The following is a 15549-nucleotide window of genomic DNA, read 5'->3' as shown; positions in this document are numbered from 1 at the left end:
TCTGTGCCCAAACCAGGAGTGACTAAGAGAATCACAGAATGGCAGGGGTTGGAAGGGACCTTTGGAGATCCATCACGTTCAACACCCGTCAAGGTAGGTTCACCTAGAGGTCACACAGGACCATGTCCAGGCAGGATGTGAATGTCTCCAGAGATGGGACTCCACCACCATTCTGGGCAGCCTATTCCAGTGCAGTCACCCTTAAACCCATTCATGTTTAGATGGAACTTCTTATGTTGGAATTTGTGCCCCTTCCCTTCCAAGGTGCTGCTTGGGGCAGCCCACATCTCTTGACTATGAAACACTTGACTTGTGACAACATTCTGTGATCCTGCACTCTTTGAGACTATGGATATATTCAAAGAGTAATAATGGACACTTGCCTTTGCATGTACATTTCCCACAGTTCTAGCAAGTTCCACTCCTAGCTGATGTGCTGGGTATGGTGTACTGGGTGCCAGGGGATGTAAAGCTGAAGGAAGTACCTGGCTGCAGAATGATAGCACTGAGGGTTCTGTGGGGTGCAAAGCCACAAGCCACCACGTTTGGCTGTTGACTTTAAGGCCTGTTGCTCTGCAAACAGAGCTAGAAATGAAACTGAACTTTCTGCCACTACTCTCCCTTCTTGAACAAGGTGAGAGCAAAGCCATCATGGAAGCTTTAAAAGGCAAAACTTCAGTGTTATTCATGCAGCATGTCCACAGACAGCACTGCTCCCACCCTCAGTCCCCACCCAGTTTGCCAGGTACCACAGTAAGTCTTTGTTCCATACCACTGAGCAAGACAGCTGTTGATGTTTCACTGTTTGAAACTCATCTACCCAGAGCAAAATTCAGAGTTGTATCTTTAATTCTTGGCCACCATCCAAAGACTGAAAATGTAGCCAAAAATTCAGTGTGGCTGCTGAGAATCTCATCAAGTCCAAAGTGCAGCATTAGGAGTGGCTGTAGAGCTGACCTGGAGTGACATAAATGTTCCCCAAGAAATTAAGTACAAACCTGTGTGATTTAGTTGGTTTATTTTGCTCTTGCAAGCAGCCACAAGACAGGCTCTAGAAGAATAAATAAGTTAAAGCAGAGTGTAGCCATTTATACAACCCCAATGCTGAGATGCTCAACTTTGTACTGAGAGTGCATTGTCAGGGACCTGAGTCAGTGTTCAGGCAGAGACTGACCATGACTGATCACAGTCAAGTATTTCCCCCTTTGGCCAAAGAGCTTTTGAAACATGCCCTCAACCCACTCAACAATAAGAAAATGTAGAAAAAAACCCTCTTGTAATGGGACAGAGTCACATCTGTTTGTGCTGAGTGTGTCAGTCTGTTCCAAAATACTTCTGTCCAAAGTGTGTTGGTGCAACAGGATGAACTTCTGTGGTTAAAATGGTGATATCTGGGAATTCCTGGATGATGGATTTGGCACCTTTTGAGAGAGGACAAAGGCAATGATCGCTACAGCAAAGTGGCTCTAGTTCAGCACCACGTTACATCATTGGCAGAGCACTGTAGATAATGTCAGGCTCTGCTCTTCCATCTCCATGTTTCTGCCTTAGTTGTCTGTGAGGAGGGAGGAACTTCTGCATTTAAGGACTGATTTTGTAGGTTTTCTTTATTTGGGGCTTTTCTTTCCTCTACCCTACATGTATACTTCTGGTCTAATCACCAGAGTGGTTACAGACTGCCAGGAATAACCCTGCAGCTCAGCTAACTTTTGATAGTGATGTCTGCTATGGCCAACTTCTAAAACAACACACATGATCAATTTTCCTACCTCACAGGAAGAGGTGTTCCATTTTCAGATCCCTTTTACCATGTTAAGATCTTTAGTGTGCAGAGGGGACAGTTCTGTAGCCTTGTTTCCCACACACTCCTTACAGAACTGGTCTTCCTTTGGTGGTGGTCAAACCAACACCTTGGCTGTGCTTCCACAGTCCAGAGCAGCAAGACTGGCCTTGCTATGTCAGCCACAGGAGCAATCTGTGTACCTGCCAGCACTGCAAATTCCTGCTTTTAGGAATTCTTTACCATATGCAGTTCTGTGAGTAGGTGTAACAGGTCTTCTCTCTGCTCCCACTCCATTGCCCACAGCAAATGTGTGCTATTTGCTCTTCTACAATTTGGCCAAAAAACAAGAGGTCCCTCTCCTCCAGCTGTGTTTTTTTGCAGAGGAACAGCCCCTCGCTGCTCTCTGAGGCATGTGACCACCAAATTACCTGTGCCCAGTCCCTCTCCCCCACAACTCACCATGAGGTGTGGAGAACAGGCTTAGCAGGATGATGACACTGGGTTGCACACCATGTTCCACAAGCACTTTGACAGCCTCAATGACAGTGTTGCCAGTGCCTGGAAAGGGAAAAGGGGAATTTTATTTTGCTTTTCCATGAGTTGAAGAACTTGTCCTAGGCCATCCCAAAATATCCATGTTAACACTGGTGTGTGACTGAGTGATGACACTGTCCCACTGGGAAGCCATCACCTCTGCCTGCATTAACTGGAGAAAACTCTGCTCTCCTGATGAGAGAACTTCATCTCTGATCTGAAACAGCTAACTCTGCCAGGTCTGAGAACTGAAGCTGGGGGATTTTATGAAAGCCTGAGGCAAGGAAGCTCATCTGAAATAGTAAAATGGCAACAAAGAGCTCCATGTGCAGAACCAGAATTGAATCTTAGACTGGAAAAGCTTCTTCATCCTGACAAACCCCTCACCACACTTAGCAGATGGTACCTTTGGTACTATTAACTGTATTTAAATTAATTTACTCCTAGGATTATACACTCAATCTAAAAATGTCTTTCAGTAGCATGAGAAAAGCACTGTTTCACTCTTTTCTCATGGCAAAAATAAATGAAAAAAAAAAATTCTATCAAATCTCGATTCTTGAACTTTCCTCACAGCCCAGTGATTTGCCCTGCACTCCTGCTGGTGCAGGCTGTGTTCTGGCACACCCTGACAAATGCCCTCCTGTGCCACCTGAACCAAGCCAAAAAGCTAATTAAAAGCCCCTGAAATCTGGGGATTTGCCTTTACATTCAGCACACTCACTGCTCAGGTGAGCCTCACTATACATAATGATGAAAGATACTTACTTAGTATTGGGTACATGAGGAGAACTTTCCTCCTGTAAATATCTGGTGGGAACTTGGCATAGTAGACCTTCGCTCTCTGCGTCTCCTCGTCACTCTGTATCAGGATCTTTCCTATGCGGATGGATCTGCAGCAGTCCCGTAACCCCTGCTCCATTGCCTCCCCTCAAGTGAGCAGCAAAAACCCAACAAGAGATGGTTACATCCTCAGGAATGGCACAGCTGCAAGATGCTACAATTAGACAGGCCTCTCAATGTACTGGTGAGGAGTTGTAAAATGGAGATTATCTTTCCTCTAGATGTTACAAGCAGTTGAAACTTGTCTGTTTTTCTCTGTTCGGACAGCGAAGGTGTGACTTACGTCCTGGGCATTAATGTTACCACACACCAGTGCCCAGCTCGCAAAGGTGAGAGCTGGAAACACCATAACAAATGTGTGGGGCGTGGAGACCATCTGAGCTCTGTCTAGAGCCACTACAGTGCAAAGCCTGGTGCAGGAAGCTGCAGAGCTGCTGATTTTCCATCCCAAGTACAAAGGTTTCCACAGCTTTGGGCAAAGTAACCACGACTGCCACCACTGATCATGGTTTATTGGGAGACCTGTCTCTGAGCAGAAACAGCTGGCAGCAAACAAGGACAGGACAATTGGCATTGGCCTCTCCCAGTGATGAGCTGCTTGAGAAGGGACCAGGTGAAAGATGGGGCAGCTAGCAGTCTCCTAAAAAGTTAATGAAATGTATTACGTGGCATTCTGTGGCCAAGGAGACCTAAGGCAGGTTTGGATAACATTTAGCTGTGCAGAACCACTGTTGCACACTTTTGAGAGGAATTTGCTTACTATTTTCCAAGGTGTTTAATTTGTGCTCACTCAACAAGCAGAAGCTGCCTACCACTTCTCATTATGCTGACTCCGCAGTTCCCCTTCTCAAATCTGACACCTTCATATTTGTGTCCTGTGAGAGGAAAGAAACCAGATGTCAGTGGCAATTGCTCCCTTCTGCATCATCTTCATGCCCCTTAGGAGATGCTATTTAGGAGATGCTATTTAGGAGACCTTGGTGTGAATGGAACTGAGACTCCCCTCCATATAGGCAGGGGACAACAGGGAGCTCTACATCTCTCAACAGGCATCATGAACTGATCTCACACTGTCGCAGGAGACCAAAGACTTCCTTAGAAATTATGGGGTGTTTCACTGAGGTCTTTTAGTGTTCTGTTTCTGAGCCCTGAAGAGCAGAAATCACTGTGCTTATGGCTCTTCAGAACTGCTTGGAAGGAAAGAGCTCAGTACAGGTAAGCAGGAATTCAAGCAGAAGCACCTGAATTCTCAAGGGACACTTTCTGCTGGAGGTGCTCAGCTGAGGCCATTTAACTCCCTCACTGAGCACAGGTGTTGGAAGGAAAGGGCAAACATTGAGTACAAAGCTTAGGCAGTTTCAGTGAGACCTGAAAGTGGCCAGGAGGAAGGGTGGTGTGCTCAGAGGGCAAGGTCTGAGACTCTGCCTACAGCTAGAGCAGTGGCCCAATGCAAATTGTTTTTCAAAGAGTTAAGATGGTCATCAACCTATCTGTCACCAACTGACCTAGAACAGGTGCAACACCAGTGCTCAAGAAGTAAAGTAGCTGCTGTTCTACTTCAATGGGAGCAAAGGTAAGTGCCTGTGCCTCCTGAGTGCCTTCCCAAACTCACTCCTGTTTCAGAATTGAGTGTTTTCCATCCAGCTTTTCTCTTACTAAAAGTAAAGACATACAAATGATTTACTGTGTAGGGCAGAGGGTGTGAATGTACAGGAGGTACAGCAAAGGAAATGAAGCTCTCAGGGTGAGGAGAACTCAACTGGTGCATGTCTTAAAGCTGAGCTGTGGGTTCACTGTGAGTACCTGAGTGGATCCCAAGAGGCTGATGATGCACTGAGCAACTCTGAGTAGTGTGTGCAACCTCATGTGTCTTTATAGTTAACAGGAGCGAGCTTGAAATGACTGCAGTGGGTTTCACCACAGCTACTTTTTACTTCCTGCTTATCACCACTTGTATCTGACCCCCAGATGCAAAAAGAGATGGATTTAGGCTGAGTGACAAAACTGCTTGTCCCAAGTGCTTCTTTATTAAGCACATGAAGCGTCACCGGTTTTAGCTCCAAGCTGTGGTACGTGCAAATGGATCTTGCACAACCACTGGTACAATTCTCACCATGGTTTTGCAGGACCAATTTAAAACCTTAGTATAACAACCACTGTATGAGTGTGTTTTGCTCAATGGCATTGTTGTCCACCTTCTAGCTTTTTAAATACAGGAAGGGACTTTAACTCTGTGCTCCACCCTGAACGTTGAATTGTTTCAGGCACCCCAGGGAAGCAGTCACTGCACTGAGCCTGTCAGAGTCAAAGGAGCATCTGGATGACACTCTTAGTCACAGGGCTCAGTTTTAGGTAGTCCTGAAAGGAGCTGGACTTGATCCTTACAGGTCCCTTCCACCTCAAGATATTCTCTGATTATTGTAGCTGTTCTGTATTTTTTTAGTATCAGTCGTTAAGCTTCCACTTCCAGCCCTACCTCAGGGAGAAGCAATTGCTCACGTACCTGTTGGAGTGGTCACAGTACATTCTGTGTATGGCAGTTGATTCAGTCCCTCTTCAACCACCAGTCTGATCTGTGAACCAAAGAGACCAGTCAGCCTAAAGGCATTTGTTACCTACAGAGATAAGACTCTTCAGGTCACAGTTTTCACAAGTAGCAGGTGAACACCTAACAACCTCAAGGATCTAAAAGGGTCTTTTTAATAGCAGTTAGGGACTAAATTAGAGACCTTTTGGGGGTGATGCCCATGTTTCATTTATAGATCAAATGAAGGCATTGCAAAACAAAATTAGGGGAAGGCTGGGGTTCATTGGCAATCACAAAAACTGCCTGTGGGAAATGGGTCCTTCTGAATGTCAGTCCTTCTTGAGCTTGACTCATTGCATGTCTGATGGCTCTAGGAAACCTACATAGAGAAGCCAGCTCTAATGACTTCGTCCTCTTCCTCCTGCTGCTCTGCTAGTAGGATTCTGACTCAAGCCGCTTTAATCCCAAGAAATCCTTGATTTAATTTTAGGCTTCTGGGATGTTTGTACACAGGTTTTGGGCTTTTTTAAGTTACTTCACCAAAAAGAAAGCCAATCTATAAGACAGATTTGGATGAAACACTTTTTTTCATACTGCTGCCACATTGAGAGGGTTAGCACTACCACATGTTATCTACCAAAAGTTTAGAGTAATCCAGTGAAGGTCTAGAGTCAAATAATCTCCTTGTTTTACTACACTTATCAATGTTTTCTACAGAGGCTGGGAAGGATTCTTCTGAAAACTTATCAGTGTTGATAAACATTTACTTTTGCATTCTGCTTTCTGCCACCCCCATGTTCAGGGATTATAAATTCCACCTCCTTTCTCCCTACCCCTGAGAACCAGCAGACCTGACCCTATCAGAGAGGTGGCTGCCATTGCTTGGAAGCTAAACTAGGTATTATTATGGCCCCACAGGAAGCAAGGAAGCTTTGTTCCCAAGGCAAAAGACCAGAAATTGAAACCATGAATTAAAGCTGTCAATAGCAAAAAATACATCTATTTTGAACTGGGGGGGTGGGGGAGGCTAAAAGGGATGCCAAATCCTAGCAGGCCTGGTTAAACTGTCAAGGCTTACAGAGTTAAGATGAAGTTTCAGATTAAGCATTTATGTTCAGTGTGCTCATTCAGTACAGTTCTGTGCCGAAGATTTACTCTAGGGCCTTTGCAGTAAGCAAAGGGAACTCCTGTTTGCTTCAAACCTTTATTAGTACAACATCTGTTAGAAAACCCAACAGTTAATAGAAGTCCAAGGAGTTCCAGCTAATCACCACATAAAACATTTCAAGGGTATGAAAATGTTAGTGAAATCTGCCTTTTCTCAGCCAATTAAGCACACGAATGAAGTCTCTTTGCTACACTCAAATACTGCTAAAGAAATCAGGTTTGACCAGTTCCTCAGAGTGCAGGAACAGAGAAATTTGGATAAAAAGACAGTACTCCAATATAAAAGAGATGTAATCACTAAATAGGCATTTGTTGGGTTGGGTCTTTAGTTCTTGGCAAATGAGAGTGCAAGAAACACCCTAAGTAAGGGAAAAGCAGAGGGGAAAGTGAAAAGATAAAACCACCACAGTCACAATCCGAGGTTGTGGTTCTATCTAAACCCTGAGCAAGCCTGGATCAGGCATGGATTAAGGTTGGGCTCATCACAAGAAACCTGTCAGCTGTAACAGAATGGTCTCTGGACTCATCTTTGCTATAGAGGGAAAGACAGACTTCCCTTTCCTTGTTAATGGGTTGGCAAACAGCAAATCCCCTCATGAATACAAGGCAGTACACATGCAAGGGTGAGGGTTGTGGGTTTCTTTAAACATCTCATTTAAATGAGATATATGCTGCATTCCCAACAGGCTTTATTCTGACTTACTAAACAGTGTGAAACTTCAAATTGCTTTGTCCCTGCTACTAACTGCCATATGGCTACAACCAAATTCCCAGTGTGAATGCACCCAGAGCTACTAATCTCATACACCACAAGTGCCAGGAGGCACTTCTGCATGCAAGCAATTGTTAACATCTAGGCTGTAAGAAATTGAACAGCTCTGCTCACAGATCAAAAGTACTGTTTCAAAGTGAAACTGCATTATCTCTAGCCTCTGTGCATCTGTTCTGAAACAGCATTCTCTTATTACTACTGCTCTCTGTCCTGAAGTAGTTGTGTTTGATAATAACATGGTTTCTGGAACCCTTTGAGATGAAAGCGGTCCACAACAGAGAACAGAAGTCTCTATACAGAAAGCTGCTGTCAAACAGCAATTTCCATTGTGTAAGGAAATTGCTCTCACCCCATCATTGTTCTACCCTGAAAAAGCCCATTTTATGGAGGAGCTACAAGTACGACACCAAGAAGAAATTCTTCACCTACCAGACGATCAGCAGAAAATACGAAGTCTCCTCTACTGGATTTCCTGAAAAAGGTAATAATTTGTATTTTACACTGGGGAATAATCTGAAGAATATTCCTTAAATGTAGTATTAATTCAAGGACAATATATTCTACAGGCAGTTCAGAGAAAAGTTGGATGTTATATACAAAGTGGGTCCCATAGAGGTTCTTTGTGGGTTCCCTGCTTGGTGGTGAAGACTGACTGAGATGCAGTGAGCCAAAGCAGGGCTTTGCTCTTTCTCCTGTATCAGCAGCAATTAAAGCACAAAAGCACCAGGATGGTATTCTGCAGGTTCTCCCTTGTGCTGCCCTTCCTGCTCAGTTCCAAACACCTCCCAAGCTCAGATGTACACCAACCTGGTGCATGCGCTACAGCTCTAAGCTGGAGAGCTTTGCTCCACCTGCTCTGAAGTCAATCAGAAACCACAGAGGGATGATAATGCAGATCTCTACCCCTGAAACTGGGTTAACAGACCTGATAAGCAAGAGATACATTGTATCTTATCAGGAATTCATTTATCCTGTGACTAGATTACTGAACTTGCATTTAATCAGCAAGATTCTGCAACACCTTGTTTACAAGAGTGAAAGTCAAGAGGTCTGCCTGATTATTTCCTGGGCAACTGGTAACTTAGCCACAATAAAAAAGGTGGTTTAAAAAAAAGCATCACCCTCACTGAATTTCTTTCCTCATGCTAATAACACACTGTCAAAAATACTAGGTTGATTTTAACTTCTTTCTGGTAATGACGGAATAGTCCTAACTTCCTGCTACTTTGATGTTAACCAGAAAGGCAATGCTCACAAAACTCTCAATCCCAAACCCAACCCTAAACCCCCTGCAAGTACACAAACTGATTTTATTAAGGTTTTTGAAGGGACTCACAGTTCCACCTGTGGTGTATATAAATGTTTCTTTAAAAGGAAGTAACAAAGTGTGTAGGTGGTGGATCTGGGCTCTCCCAGACAATGGCATTTCAGACAATCTGGGTGACAGGACAAACCAAACAGTGTCAAGACTGTGATATGTGTTTAGAGTGAATATTTGAGCTATTAATACACATTACTTGGTGTTAAATTAACTGCTCTGTCTTTGCAGACAGAGATGTTTTAATGCACAGTTCACTGAACACCCTTAGTTATGGCTGGTTTTTGAGGGGAGGAGGACAACAGAGAACAATGGTGCATAAAAATGAGAGACAAATCATAGTAATACTGAAAAGGACAGACCTCTTGTACACCGGTAGCTGGAAAGCTGTGACCACATTTCAAGCCCCACATCATGAGAATTGCTGGGGGCCAGAAAAAAAGGCTTAAGTGAAAACACTATAACCTTAAATAACAGACTAGAAACTTTTTCAACTTCTTAATCAAGTAACAGGACAACATCTAAATAAAGGAGGCATTAAAACCTGACTTGTAGCACATCTGACAAGGTGAGTTGTGTTAAACACTATAAATTGTTTTCATTTTGTTTCTGAAAGTTCGGGAGCTTGGCTGATGTACAATCCAAGTCATGTGCATGTCTTAAAAGGTGAGAGGGAGTGTTTTATGGGAATGTCCTGGCTTCTTCCTGCTTTAGTACTCAGCACCAGTCACAATCACTGACACAGGCTGTGACTACAGGCTCTATGGGTCGTGGTCTGACACGCTTCAGTAATTCCTTTTTCTCTAGTTATCTCACAGAAGAACTTCTTCAGAGTCCCCCCAGGGTACTGTGGAGGCAAGAATACAAAAAATGCTGCTTCCCCAAACAGAATCATAGAAAGTCAGGTGTTGCAAAGGACCTCTAGAGATCACCTAGTCCAACCCCCCTGCAAAGCAGGATCACCTAGAGCAGGTAACACAGGAACACATCTAGGTGGGTCTTGAAAGTCTCCACAGAAGGAGACTCTGGTGGTTTGAAATTTCCCCCTAGCACTAACCACAGAGACTCTACAACCTCTCTGAGTAGCCTGTTTCAGTGTTCCAGCACCCTCACAATAAGGATGTTTCACCTCAAGTTGAGGTGGAACTTCCTATATTCCAGCTTATACCTGCTTGCTGAGTTGTTAGGGTTTTTTTACTGCTGAATTGGTAAAAAGAAAACTTGAGGCACTGGATGAACTGCTGCCAGTCAGAGAGGTGATGTAGCTGGAAAATAGGACTGTGTTCTACCTGTTCAGTATGTAAGGTACTTCAGTACTTCAATTTTTTTCAGCACCTAGGCTTGGGGGGTGTGTGTGGAAAGGGGTGTGGTATGTGAAAGGGATCCCTCCATTCCTGCCAGCATAAGTCATGTTTATTCATCTTTACTCGGCACAAGGCAAGTTACACACTCCTGAATCATCCTGCAGCCAGGTCTGCACGTCCTACCACTTCACTGTCTGCATTTGTGTTGCTCACTCAGTTCCTGAGGGAACAAGAAGCCTCAGCAGAACATGATCTCACTTAACAGACACAACAGCCTTTAAACACCTGCATTTAAATCCTGTCTACTGCTAAGTAAGGAGTTAAAATGACACTACCAATCTGAGCTAATGAATTTTCTTCTGCAGAAACCAGAGCTCTGCATTATGAATTGCTGCACTGCTCATTTCAGCTTCCAGATCCCTGGTTCTGATCTCTGCAGGCCAGAAATGACTTGGAGATCACAACCCCCTTAGAAAGAGGTTGTAAATGTTTGTTCCCAGACGTTCAATACTTAAACGCATCAGTTCACATCCCATTAGAGGACTCAAACTTCATATCCAGCACACACTGCAAAAGGCATCTACCCAACCATTAAACATTCAGTAAATGGAAAAGTGAACAAGCCTGAGGGAAAACAAGCTAACCCAGGCACTCTCCAGTTGGTCTATCCAGATCCCTGATTCCAGCACACAGACCTAGTTCTCATTCACTTCAGTGAAGCAAAAGAAAAACATGGTCATTTTTGCCTATCAGACGGTCATCACTGCAGTATTCATCTGTCTGTGAGCCCACTGCAGGACATGGTGACCAGCCACATGAAGGTGAGTTTTTACTTTTCTAAACTGGACACTTATTCCAATGAAAAGGCTGTGATTTCTTCCTCTGAATGCTCTCAGGAACCAGGGAAGAGTTTTCCACTTCTCTGAGTAGCTCACTCTATGGACAAAATAGTCCCCGAGGTCTTCTGCATCTGGCCTGACCATTAGCTCCATGTAAGGATGCCTGACTCTAACTTGCATTGCACTGGAAGTATCTATCCCTTCCTTCACAATCATAGTCCTGAACTGACTAGGTTTCCCCTACAGAAGTAGAGAAAAGAAGTTGTGCTCCCCTCAGCAGTTTGCCTTTCAATTTCTGCCCTTCTCAGATGATTGCTGAACCTGAATATCCATATTCTGCAGCATTAAAGTAATCCAAACATCCTCCTTTCAGTTATGGCAGCTCTGGTGTTACCTGTTCTTTTTTAATCCCCAAAGAGAAATTCAGTGCTAGGCATCTAAATACCCTGTGCATGACACAGCTTCTCCCTCTTCCCAACCCACTGTCTGTGAGCATAGCCCTATGTCTCTTTAAGTTGGTTTCTTTGCCCAGTAGCTCATCTTAGCTGTACAGCTGCTTATTCACAAATACATTCATTCTTCAGAGGCATTTCCTTCAGCACTTGGTTTGAATGCTAGTGACCACAGAGTTATCCTAAGGCAGATTACACCTGCCCAGGGAAAGGTTACTGCAAGAGTTTCTAACCAGTGCTTAAGAAATCCTCCCAGCCTTGCAGTTGAGCACATTTTTGCATCTTTCTGACTGGCAGGCATAAAAATTGGCCATCTGAAGTCTCTTATTTACTGAGACACAGCTGACTTTCTGGGACAGAACACAAAAATAATGCTTCCCTACTGTCCTTACACACAAAGAGCCTACACTTACTTTTCTGAGCTGTCCAGTTTTCCTCACTGGCTGGGAAGGGAGCTTAGAAGCAAGAGTTACATCTCCATTGCCAGGGCAGCATCATGCTCGGAATACAGCACAGTTTGCTATCACTGCAGCTGTTATGAGCAATTCCTTATTTACAAGTCTTGTTCTGTACTTCCCCTTACCCAACTCTTGTGCAATGAAGCTGATGTAACGCTTAAAAAAAAAAAAAAAAGTGAAGGAACTATCATCTGCTGGTTCCTGGATAAGCTCCTTACAACCACAAACTTACTAAATGTGTTTGCAGGAGTTCAAAATCTACTTATAACTTAGCTGCTAGTATCCACCTAGATATCTAAACTCCAAGTTATTTTCTTTCCAGAACATCAAAATCATCACCAAGCCTAGTCTGAATTTCTTCACTCTCTCTCCTGAGCACACTCACAGCTTCCCTTCCTGCTCTGCAAGGAAGATACTGGTCAGAGTTTCACTTGCAAAGATCCTCTGTGTGGTCTTGCCACAGCTGCCCTCCTTACCTGAAGGCTGCACTACCTCTGTGTAGTCCTGCCTGCAGTGAGATTATGTTTTTCCATGGTGCTTTGAAAATTAAAAAAAGAAACCCTAGTTTAAGGTAACAAGGCTCATGTAAGCTAATAAAATTGATGTAGGTGTTGGGAGACACCAATTAGTTTAGCATAAAAATGTATTAGTGTTATTAGCTGCAAAGCTAAGCACTGAAGAACCAGGAAATGCCAGAATGTAGAGTACACAGATTGGAAAAATATGAAACAAAGGGAAGCACCATATCTGTGCTGTGTTAGTTACTGCAGGTGATAGAAAAGGAAGAGGAAGAGGTTTTATTCAGCACCTGATCTGTCTACTGATAAACTTGATTTTGCTTCAAATAAATGGCTATTATTTGTTTGTTGCATGTTGCAGACTAAATTCAATACCTTATGATGTCACCTTCCAAGTGCTGAACAATCAAAGCTATAAATGTGATCAGTGGGAAGTGTGCTTTCAACATCTGAGATATTGCATAAGGCACAATAAACACTGGATCTTAAGTATCTCATGATAGATGTTCAGTAGTGGGCAAAAATTTGCACAGACTTCTGCATTCCAGTTTAGGACTTCCCAAACTGGAATAAGACCTTCATGTCTCGCAAGGCATGATGACAGCAAGGACTCCTGGTGACACACAAAGTGACAAAAATGGAAAATAATGCTTTCAAAAAAGGCTATTTTCTTTGCAGGTAAGGTGCCCTAAGTAAGCAAACAGCTTTCTTCACGTTTGCCCCCCTTCTTCACACTGTCTCTCCCGTCCTCCCAGCCCACCATGTCTCTACACTGTTCCAAACTTACCATTCCTATACTGTTACTATCTAATTAGCTCCAGTCCCTGCCCCTCAAGCATCTGATTCCAGTTCACTTTAATTTCAGCTAGTACCACATTTCTCCCATCTTTTTCTAACCTCTAGATCTCTCAGGCTACCCTTGTGATCTGTTTTCTTCCAGCCATCTCTGGATCAAAATCCTTAACACATGCCCCAACCAATACAAACTGCAAAGACTTGGCCCTTACATGTTCCTCAACATGAGACCAAATGTTCAGCAAACTCCTGTGATTTCCCTTCCATTTATTCCCAAACCTAGCACCTGTCCTTTGCCAAATTTTAAATCCAGTCTGTGAGTTGTTTTAATCCACTTCCAGAAGAACACTACAGATTGGGTTGCTCTTCCTCCAGCAGCCCATTGAAGATGTGTGAGGAGAGAGGGGGCACTGGCTAAGGAACATACTCCTAAGACTCATAATGCAGCACACCCATAATTCAGTCATTGTTACATATCATGAGAAGCTTGCCCATGTTTATTTGATGTAAGGTTGCAGAATGTTTTGGGTTGGAAAGGCCATCTAGTCCAGAGACTGGTATAGGCCAGCCTGCCGTGCAACCAGGCATCAGTGGTGTAATCCACGGTGAACATGCTCACCACCACCTACAGCCAGAGAGACTGGGGAAGGTTCCCACCCCATTCTGCATATGGCCTATGATGTGCAGACAGTGGCAATGACACCCAGCTCCTTCCAGAACACGGTGTGACAACCTACAGCCTTTCTCAAAGGCTTTACACCCTTTTGTATGGTGAGGATGATCCTTGAATCATTTTAGCTAGAAGAGCCCTTCAAGATCATTGAGCCCAACTAACACAGCAATGCCAAAGCCACCACTACACCATGTCCCTCAGCAATACATCTGTCCCTCCAGAGATAGGGACTCCAACACTGCCCTGGATAACCTGGTCCAGGCCCTGACAACCCTTTTGGGGCAGGCATTTTTCCTAATATCCAACCTAAACCTCCCCAGCACAACTTGAGGCTGTTTCCTGTCATTTGTTCCCTGGGAGAAGAGACCAACCCCCACCTGGCTCCAACCTCTGTTCAGGGAGTGGTAGAGAGCCAGAAGGTCTTCCCTCAGCCTCCTTTACTCCAGGCTGAACAACCCCAGTTCCCTCAGCTGCTCATCACAAGACCAGCTCTCTAGACACCTCCTGATGTGCCAGGCATGCTCTGGCCCATCCACGGCGTGGAGGTACTGAAAAATCTCAAACCGAGGAGCGCAAAAAACTGCAAGGGGTTTTTGAGGCCACCGAATTAATAATGTCTTTGTCACTGACAGCCCGGGGCGGAGGTGGCTGTGGCAGCCCCCGGGTGCGCTGCCTGCCGCTGAGACGAGGCGAGACGAGGAGGCGGTGAGGGGCAGGCGGACCGGGCGCGACGGCGGCGCGCACCTTCCCTTCGCCTCGCCTCCAGCCCCACGTCAGCAGCAATGGCTGCACCGGCGCGGAGGCGCTGGCCTTAAGCCGGGCACGGGAGCGCGCCCCGCCCGCCGCCCCCAGGCTCGGCCACTGGCCTTGGCAAAGGGTCACTCGGCTGCGAGCAGCCGTGCCCGGAGCCCACGGGCAGTGTCATGAGGCTGCGCCACGCACGGGAGGCCGATCGAGAGCAGGGTGGGTGGGCCGGCGGCTCCCTGAGGGAAAGGTGGGCCGGCGGGCGGCGATCTCCTCCTTAACCACCACCCCACTCCGCCCCTGCTCCTCTTCAAGCCACGCTGCCCTGCGCGGCCTCCCCGTCCGCTGCCCGCCCCGCTGCCGCCCTGATGCCGCTCACTTGTCTCTGATGATCGTCTGGAGCTCCCGGAGCTGATCGTTCATGGGCAGCAGCTTCAGCTGCGGCCCGATCGCCAGTGCGCTGTCCTCCCCGGCGGGGATCGGCGGGGCCACCGCCTCCGCCACGACCCCGTTGTTGCTGCTGCTGCTGCTATCCGGGCTGGGGCAGCCACTGTCCTCACCGGGCTCCGCGAAACGGATCTGCCGGGCGCCGCCGCCCGCTGTGGCTGTGGGCGGCTGCTCGTCCTGAGGCCGCGGGCCGAGCCGCTGGTTCTGGCAGGGCATCGCCTCCATGCGCCGGGGCGCACCCCCGCGCGCCCACCGCTGCCGCCACGCGCCACGCCGCCCCACTTGCGCCGCCTCGAGGGAGAGGGCGGGGAAGCGCACCGGCCTGCCTTCGCACTATTGGCTGCCGGAGCTGTCACTCAAAGCGCGGCGGGAGCG

At 46.0% G+C, this 15549-nt stretch overlaps 1 protein-coding gene across 1 annotated transcript; it reads right to left on the bottom strand.

Annotated features, from left to right (window-relative positions):
* Positions 1-1001: 1001 nt before the first annotated feature.
* Positions 1002-15460, bottom strand: UPRT (uracil phosphoribosyltransferase homolog). Its single transcript, XM_068151984.1, has 7 exons — positions 15107-15460; positions 8056-8098; positions 5664-5733; positions 3973-4035; positions 3086-3247; positions 2243-2341; positions 1002-1421 (listed from the first exon to the last, which is right to left on the bottom strand). Exons 1-7 carry the CDS (start codon positions 15397-15399, stop codon positions 1315-1317), a joined length of 837 nt encoding a protein of 278 aa, XP_068008085.1. The 5' UTR covers positions 15400-15460; the 3' UTR covers positions 1002-1314.
* Positions 15461-15549: the final 89 nt, after the last annotated feature.

The sequence above is a fragment of the Melanerpes formicivorus genome, unplaced genomic scaffold (genome assembly GCF_026170545.1).
Source record: "Melanerpes formicivorus ecotype bairdi unplaced genomic scaffold, bMelFor1.0.p_v2 SCAF_22, whole genome shotgun sequence".
Lineage (NCBI taxonomy): Eukaryota > Metazoa > Chordata > Aves > Piciformes > Picidae > Melanerpes > Melanerpes formicivorus.
The sequence above is the reverse complement of the archived record's forward strand: the minus strand, read 5'-3'. Positions and strand labels throughout refer to the sequence as shown.

What these genes read in the sequence shown, in the direction of transcription:
- UPRT (XM_068151984.1), bottom strand. Translation starts at nt 15,399, where the DNA reads ATGGAGGCGATGCCCTGCCAGAACCAGCGGCTCGGCCCGCGGCCTCAG. An exon ending in TATTTTCTGCTGATCGTCTG is followed by an intron (nt 5,734 to 8,055) that starts GTAGGTGAAGAA and finishes TTTGGTTCACAG; the next exon opens with ATCAGACTGGTGGTTGAAGA. An exon ending in CCTCATGTACCCAATACTAA is followed by an intron (nt 2,342 to 3,085) that starts GTAAGTATCTTT and finishes TTCCCTTTCCAG; the next exon opens with GCACTGGCAACACTGTCATT.